General features: G+C 40.9%; 2 protein-coding genes across 2 annotated transcripts; one reads left to right on the forward strand and one right to left on the reverse strand.

The window, feature by feature from the left end:
- Positions 1-195: 195 nt before the first annotated feature.
- tatdn1 (TatD DNase domain containing 1) lies at positions 196-4,331 on the reverse strand. Its single transcript, XM_027023899.2, has 12 exons — positions 4,267-4,331; positions 3,941-4,006; positions 3,791-3,840; positions 3,647-3,710; positions 2,890-3,033; positions 2,658-2,700; positions 2,442-2,527; positions 2,259-2,299; positions 2,069-2,145; positions 1,372-1,442; positions 994-1,120; positions 196-483 (listed from the first exon to the last, which is right to left on the reverse strand). Exons 1-12 carry the CDS (start codon positions 4,286-4,288, stop codon positions 381-383), a joined length of 894 nt encoding a protein of 297 aa, XP_026879700.2. The 5' UTR covers positions 4,289-4,331; the 3' UTR covers positions 196-380.
- A 252-nt stretch (positions 4,332-4,583) lies between these two features.
- ndufb9 (NADH:ubiquinone oxidoreductase subunit B9) lies at positions 4,584-7,473 on the forward strand. Its single transcript, XM_027023887.2, has 4 exons — positions 4,584-4,711; positions 5,983-6,175; positions 6,375-6,488; positions 6,988-7,473. The coding sequence occupies exons 1-4, from the start codon at positions 4,626-4,628 to the stop codon at positions 7,117-7,119; spliced, it is 525 nt and encodes a 174-aa protein (XP_026879688.2). The 5' UTR covers positions 4,584-4,625; the 3' UTR covers positions 7,120-7,473.
- Positions 7,474-7,617: the final 144 nt, after the last annotated feature.

Consider the following 7,617-nt stretch of genomic DNA (forward strand, 5'->3'; position numbering starts at 1 on the left):
CTTAAAAGCCGTAATGGATTAAAAAAAAAAAGTATCAAGGATGGTCGCCAGCAGTTTTGCTAGCGCTGTTTTGACAATACCTTCTGACCACCAACGCAGCTCATGAGACCACAATTAAACAGGTGCTTTGTGTCATGTGGAAACTGTTGTTGCATTTCTCTAAACAAACAAACAAACAAACAAACAAGAACCATGTCAAGTTTTAAAGCACATGGGTTTATTTAAAATCCATTTCAGGTCTGGGTTCATTTCGAGTCTGTTTCAACCGCACAGGGCATGGTTTCCATGCAGCAAGCAAAGGTGAGAGAGACTTGGCATTAAAAGATCGGCTGTGTTATCCCTCAAGGCGAACATTTTACAAAACCGTAGAGCCTGTGGTTTCAGCTTCCGGAAAAGAACACCTTCATCGTGTTATTATAGACTGTGCTGGCCATCTCTCCTGGGTCCTCATTCCTCACTGCTGCCATCACCTCCAGTACTTGTCTGAGAAAGGCATGAGACATTCGAAATCAGACTTGCCACACTGGTGCATCAGTAATGGTTCTCACATACTGTCCCTAAGACCTGGAGCACTACACAGTTTAGTGTGCTAAATTAATCATGTAATGATCCTGCTAATGCAGACTGGGAACACTTATCTCGCAGCGGTTAGTCATTGTAATGGGATAAAGGGAAGAAAAAAAGATTACACATGGTAAAAATAAAAAGCACAATTTGATCTGGTGCACTGCTTGCAAGTTTAGTTTGTCAAAACCTGATAAGGGTTTTCAGACTTAAAACACACCAGCTAAATTTGCAGGACAGATTATCACATGTCCACAAGTTTTCACTTACATCAGTAAAGAGGCATATGTACTAAAAATATATTTTTCAAACATAAGACGAAGCTTTTGTCCCCCAAAGAAACGTTCTGCATTTAGAGAAACTGGTGAGTCTGACAGTCCACCAACAGCATGATAGTTATGCATTATGTTGTTTTGCTTTGTCACCTACATGATATGACAGGACTCATTCCTGTCCTTCACACAGTGCCCCACCTCCCACTTCTTCTTGGTGGGAAATGTAGTTTTAATGAACTTTGATCCTGCATGAGTGTTTTTGATTCCACACCATGGGGCATCTGGAAGACACAGAGAGAAACATGTAGGAAGATGCAGGATATTCAGTGTCTACAGGGCGAATGATGTGAGAGTGGAGCTATATGTGAGGATTGCTGCTTGCAGATGCTGTAAGGTTAACTTAAATGGAAACGTTGACTGATGAATGTAACTCGCTGACTACTGTTCTTGTTAAAAAAAAAATGCACAAAAGTGTGAAAATTTACACAGGAACATGTAGGAATGTCAGGGGTTTCTACACATTTCAGCACACCTGTCTCAATCATCAGTCTCTCAGTGGGTATAGATTTCATGGCCTCTAGATTTGCCTCGGTCTTCAGGGAGCTGGAATCGAGCAGGAATAAGACATTAGCGATATCAGTCACTTCCCTGAGTCATGCCATTGCTCTTCATTTTGTCTATGGTTATTTAAAAATGTAAGGGTAGGGAAGAGGCACGCTACTTAAATCAATGAAGGGACATTTAGAGGGTACTGGTCAGTCCCCTCTCAGAAGCAAAACTGCAGGGTTCTTGAAACCAAAGTTACTGTAATCTGTTTCCCAGCAAGAGCTATAACCGCCAAGTAAAATTTCAGAGAAACTTAAAAAAAAAAAAACAAAAAAAAAAAAAAACACCCTCCTGGAAAAATTATTTTCTCTCTAAACACCCAATGTGTGGCAAGTATGCTGAAAATACTATTATCTATACAATTGTCAGTTCATTACACAGACGTTTAAGTGGAGTCTTTTTAAATGTAAAGCCCTTTTGGCCATGTGTTGATATGTCAGCACAGCACCATAATGGGCTTAAAACACACATGCGTCATTACAATCAACATATGTTAGCCATGTGTAGAGAGAGAGTTCTTCCTTCTACAATTACAATCTCATATTCCTGCACAGTTCTTCTGTTATTACATCCCTGCATTCATAGATATACTTTGAGAGGCGAAACAAAAATCAGACGCTCACCATCCGTTGATGCCAATATAAAGATCCAGGTCTAGGATAGCGGCAGCGTCTTCTTTTGTCCCATCAAAGGAGTGAACCTACAAAACAGCACAGCTGTGGTTACAACACTGAAAACATCTGCAGCACAAGACAGTAAATCTCTAGCAGGACAGAATGAAATAAAAGTGGTGATTCTGGATGTGACACCTACCACCCCTGTAAGACACCTTTCTCTGTTTCTTTTCATAATATCTGTGGATAAGGAGAGAGAGAGAGAGAGAGAGAGAGAGAGAGAGAGAGATCACAGACTACCCTATAAGAGAGAGGTTTCAATGAGATATTGATTTTATTATGTTATAATAATCTTTGTGTATCATCAGAGGCCGAGACCTACCCAGGAATTCTCTGTGAGAGTTTCGGCAGTGTAAGAACATAGGAAGTTTGGTCTCTTCTGCCAAATCAAACTGCTTCTCAAAGTACCTGTGAGTGGTGAAGCAGAAAGGGGGACTTCACTCACTATACACCAGTTTCACAATGTTTGCACTGATGCATTGAACTGCTCAATTTGCTGAGACAAAATGTAATCACTGAGTGATGTGGTGTTACTAACTTCAGCTGGGTCTCTTTTGGACAGAATTCTAATCTGTCAAAATCTGCAATACATAAAGACATAGTCAAAAGAGAAACAGGGTAAATGCTTTTTCATTTCTGAGTCATAATTTAAATCACTGCACATACTACTGAACAATTTATAAACGCTAAAGTTGTAATTTACCATACATTCACAGCTACATGCCAACATTTACAGAACTAATATTATGGTAATAAAACGTTCGGGTTACCCAGGCCACATTCCCCGATAGCTACCACCTTTCCTCTGTTGTTGATGGCCAGCTCTCTGAGTGCGGAGAAGTACTGCTCTGCCCCCTGCTGATCAAACTCAGCACAGCATGTTGGGTGACAGCCCACAGTACTGAAGAACTCATCTAGAGAGACAGCACAGCACACACATTTTGGTACACAAAGTTGAATTATACTAATAAATTAAGATTCATGTCATTCTATCCATCATTTTCATAAGAACTTGTTTTTCCATCAACATATAGGTATATTGTTTAAATGAACAACTTAAAAAAAAACAAAAAAACAATTGTAATTAAATTGCCATGTTTCTTCCTGCTATTATAGTGCCATGTTTCTCAAAAAGCATCGCCAAGATCATTTTTATCACAACAAAGAAGATTCAACGTGAAACCGCCTTTACTATCTTATGGTGATTTTTGTGCGACAACCCTTCTGGGTGACCAAACCAAGATGTTTCTACATCAGTGGCATACTACAGTGCCATGAGGAAAAAGCAATGCTTAAGTCACAGGACATACGAGACAAGCACATTTGCTTCTTTCAGTTTAGACATGTTTGGGAGAGAGAGGAATCGACTGGAAGTGTTATAGCAGTTTAGATACACACTGACTCTTTCAGCAGTTTGGGAGTATCAGTTGATTAATTACCTAGACTAATTCTCCTGGTGCAAACACTCAGCCTGCAGGGTGAGGCTTATTCACCCACTGTGAGCAGTCTGCAGGATGCGATTCTCACCTCTGCTCTGAGCAAGTTTGAGGGCTTCTTTGCTGTCCTCCAGGTTTCCACCAGTGATTATAAACTGAAAAGAACATGCAGGGTTTTATTCGGTAAGCCTCAGGCACACATGACACCGGCAGAAATGCTGAGAGGGAACTGCACCTTTTGAACCCCAGTATTAAGACCTCTTTCAATTATCTGATGAAAATCATCTAAGAAACGGAAGACATTTTACAATTATGAAACTGAATGCCACCGAGACTTGCGAGTATAGAGTACAACCAGATGACACAGTACAAGGCGTGCTCATACCTTCATGCTTTTGGTTTCCTCTGTATATTCCCCTAAACATGGGGTCTGTAAGATTAATACCTATATCTGGACATAGAGAGATAGAAAATAACACGTAACTTGTATTAAGAATACAAGAACTGTTGTGTGTTAAATTCAAAATCAGCTAAAGCCTTTCTTAAATGGAGAAGGCTGAGCTAACTCCTTATTTCCACACATGCGTGGCAAACGTAATGTTTTCTCTGAATGAATGAATGAACGTAGCTGCTTCGCACGACACATAGGTCTGCCTTGTTGTCAAGTTAAAAATGAAAACACCAAATGTTTGCGATATCTTCGACCCTTACCTATGAATCTGAAGTTAGCCATGGTAAATTTAGAAACCACAGCATGACAAAATCTAAATGCGAGTTTTACCACTCCCATAATGCAAGTAAAGATAGCTACCGTAATAACTGATATTGATGCCCAAACGATAATCACAGAGACGTTTTGTGCACAGTTTAAATAATTTTAAAAAGTATCCTTTCACAAATTATAGTGGACAGTGAAAACACTTCAATACAGCATTAATTTTTGAGCTGTAATATTCGAGGGTCTAGAATTACTTTTTGCTGCCTGTTTCTTACTGTTATTGTTGTTACTAAACTACAAACAGCCTAAATCCCACAACCCACTGCGAGCGCAGCTAAGGTGACGGGGGAAAATGGCTGCATATTTAACTCATCAACAAAAGGTCTTACGACTGTACAAAAAATCTTTGAGGCACCTCGAATCATGGTGCATTTTCAGGTACTGTTGAGTGGTTTGTCAAGGTCGGTAGGCTGGCTTCGTTTTGGTTTGAACACGGTTTCTGCTGTACCGTTGGGACGTTCGGGTCATTCTGTTCGCGACACCGCCACCTAGCTGGAGGGTTTTACTGGGCTAGGTAGCTTTAGCTAGCTATTTCTATTCCTTAATGTCGTTATAATGTACAGCTAAAATATCAGCAGTAAGTTGCAATAGACGTGTGCAGCAAACCCTTGCAGCTAACTTATCTAAAGCAGCTGTTATATGGCTAACTGTTGAAATTGGCGAAGTCGTATTTGAGATTTGCGCATTTGACGTTCGTGAAATCTAGCTAGCTGTCTAGTTGACATTGTATAAATTAGCCATGGAAGCTCGCCAGATGACCACAGTAGCTGAGAGAACATTTGAATTGAGGTATTTTCGTTATATAATGCATAACTATAACATTATTCTAGCTGGTTGCTCTAATAACCAGCTAACATGGCTTGCTAGCTAATGTTGGCGTATGCTAATATGTGATATAACTGTCTCTTGTGAAAAGGTGGAATAGACAACTAATCAACTAATTAGTTTAGCTATCTTACACAGCTCAGTGTGTAACGTGAGAAAAGGTGTCACAAATGTTTAGGTAAGGTTAATTTAAAGCGTAGGTAGGATGGAGGGTCAATTTTATTAAGGTGACGAGCTCATGCTAAGGGAAAATTATCTAGCTAGCTAACTAAACATAGGCACTAAAAAGAGGCATGTTAAATGCGCTCGTTGCAGGATATGACTCCGCAACTGCCATGGGACCTGCGATTACCTGGTCAGCCTAAGTTTAAAACTGCCCTTGGTTGCAATTTGTTCCTTAACAGCAGAACTAACAAAACACTTTGCGCCCACTTTGAGACTGTTCCAGGCCGATGTAAACTGAATTCTGTGGTTATTTTCAGGACACGTTTTTCGTTACTATTTTTACTATTCATTATATTAACCCGTTTAACCAAAGACAAATATCTTTTATTTTTTTAGCATACTTGGCTGATAAATGTTAAATTAGACTCTTGGTTCTAATTTACGTTTTGCCTACATGTTATGGTTTAATATGACAGTACCTTCTTTTGTTTCCAGCTAATATTCTCGCACTTCTGCTCCCTAAAGCATGCATAAGAACGTTTAAATAAAGAACTGAAACTCGGAGGGGGAAAAATGTGCATTGGGGTCGCCTTGTTTTTTCCAGTACCTCCAGCAGTTTGGTTAAACAGCAAGTGTGGCTGTCACTGTTGCCGTTTTAGGGATAAGTATCGTTTCTACGCGTGCATGCTGAGGTCACGGTTTGATGAGCATAAGGATGAGAGAGACATGATAAAAGCCACCAAGCTACTGAAAGCTGGAGAAGAGGAGTTCTGGGCCAACCAGCACCCCCAGCCCTACCTGTTCCCTGACTCACCTGGTGGAACCTCTTATGAGAGATATGATTGCTATAAGGTAATAACAATATGGCAATAGGCTACTCCATGACTCCTGTAATCACTGTGGTTTGCTGTGGGGTTTGTTTTATTATATTTTGGCATTGTAGTTGAGCAGTGACATGATCATTTGATTTACTGTATAACAGGCCTTTTCCCTCTGAAGAAAAGGGGGTGCACGGTACAGGTGACTGACCTGGAGCCCTTTGCTTTGTTAGGTTCCTGAATGGTGCCTGGATCACTGGCACCCCTCTGAGAAGGCAGTGTACCCTGACTACTTTGCGAAGAGGGAGCAGTGGAAGAAGTTGCGAGCCCAGAGCTGGGACAGGGAGGTGCGTATCAGCTCCCTGAGGGGTGTCACACCGCCCTGGTCTAGAATGAGGACTTCTACAAACTCCACACACAGCTGTTTCTGGTGGTATAACCCGCTAGTTACTTGACTGAAAATGTAGGAGACTTTGGGATTACTTCAGTTCTTTTGGTGTGTGCTTGACTAACACCTACCTCATCTGTCTCATTTTAATGAGTTGTGGTAGAACGGAGCTGGTTAGGCTGTTTAAAACAAAGGAAGATAACGGATCAGAAAGGAGTAGACAAGCTAATTGTGTTGTGAAGTGTTCACACACAGACACTTTCTTAGTATGTCAGTTAATGTGTGCCTTATTGCCTGTTTATACCTTGGTGTTGAACTTAAATTAAGACTGAACATCTTTTCATAAAATTTAGCCTAATGTGAGGCTGACAATTTTTCAAAATCATACTTTATTTCAAAACTCTTAAATTCAGTCCTCGATTAATAGTACCAACCTTCATCTGAAATCTAATCTGCAGGTCCAGCAGTTGCAGGAGGAAACCCCAGGAGATGGGCCCAAATCGGAGGCTCTGCCTCCAGCCAGGAGGGAGGGTGACCTTCCCCCACTGTGGTGGCAGTTTGTGACTCGCCCCAGAGAGCAGCCCATGTAGGCTGGCCCTATACACATGGTTAGGGATGAGCATGCTGCGAACCATGCAGACCTACACTGCATTATTGTCCATCTCCATCTTCTCACTGGGCTCTTTCTGTATCTCCTTATGTGTGTGATTTGAGTGCACATACCTCTGCTGTCCACAAGTGCACTCCATGAAGTGCACTTGTAGTACGCAAGTAGAGTAATGGGGAAACAGCTCAACACTGAATCATTTTGTACTAAGTAGACTGGGAACTTTGAAAATTGACTTACAGTCCATGTGTGATGAGGTCATGGGGAGTTGCAGTGTGAACCAATACCTTTACAATGAGACTTAAATACATCTAATAAACTTGCTGTGTAAATCAGACATTGATTTTATTTTTTTTTCTTTCATGGAAAGAAATCAGAAACTTATATGGGCTGTACGAGTCTGTAGTTTCGGGAGTTAATGAGCCTTACCCTCACTAACCCCAAGGTCACTGTTGCTCGTCTCTCCCATAGAACTATAAAC

Source organism: Electrophorus electricus, chromosome 2 (genome assembly GCF_013358815.1).
Source record: "Electrophorus electricus isolate fEleEle1 chromosome 2, fEleEle1.pri, whole genome shotgun sequence".
Lineage (NCBI taxonomy): Eukaryota > Metazoa > Chordata > Actinopteri > Gymnotiformes > Gymnotidae > Electrophorus > Electrophorus electricus.

Bases quoted from the DNA above. Each gene is read 5' to 3' on its own strand.
- ndufb9 (XM_027023887.2), top strand. From the start codon at position 4,626: ATGGCTGCATATTTAACTCATCAACAAAAGGTCTTACGACTGTACAAA. The intron at 4,712-5,982 runs GTACTGTTGAGT...TTGCCGTTTTAG, and splicing joins GAATCATGGTGCATTTTCAG to GGATAAGTATCGTTTCTACG. The intron at 6,489-6,987 runs GTGCGTATCAGC...TCTAATCTGCAG, and splicing joins CCCAGAGCTGGGACAGGGAG to GTCCAGCAGTTGCAGGAGGA.
- tatdn1 (XM_027023899.2), bottom strand. From the start codon at position 4,288: ATGGCTAACTTCAGATTCATAG. The intron at 4,007-4,266 runs GTAAGGGTCGAA...CTCTATGTCCAG, and splicing joins GGCTAACTTCAGATTCATAG to ATATAGGTATTAATCTTACA. The intron at 2,146-2,258 runs GTAGGTGTCACA...GCTGTTTTGTAG, and splicing joins AAAGGTGTCTTACAGGGGTG to GTTCACTCCTTTGATGGGAC.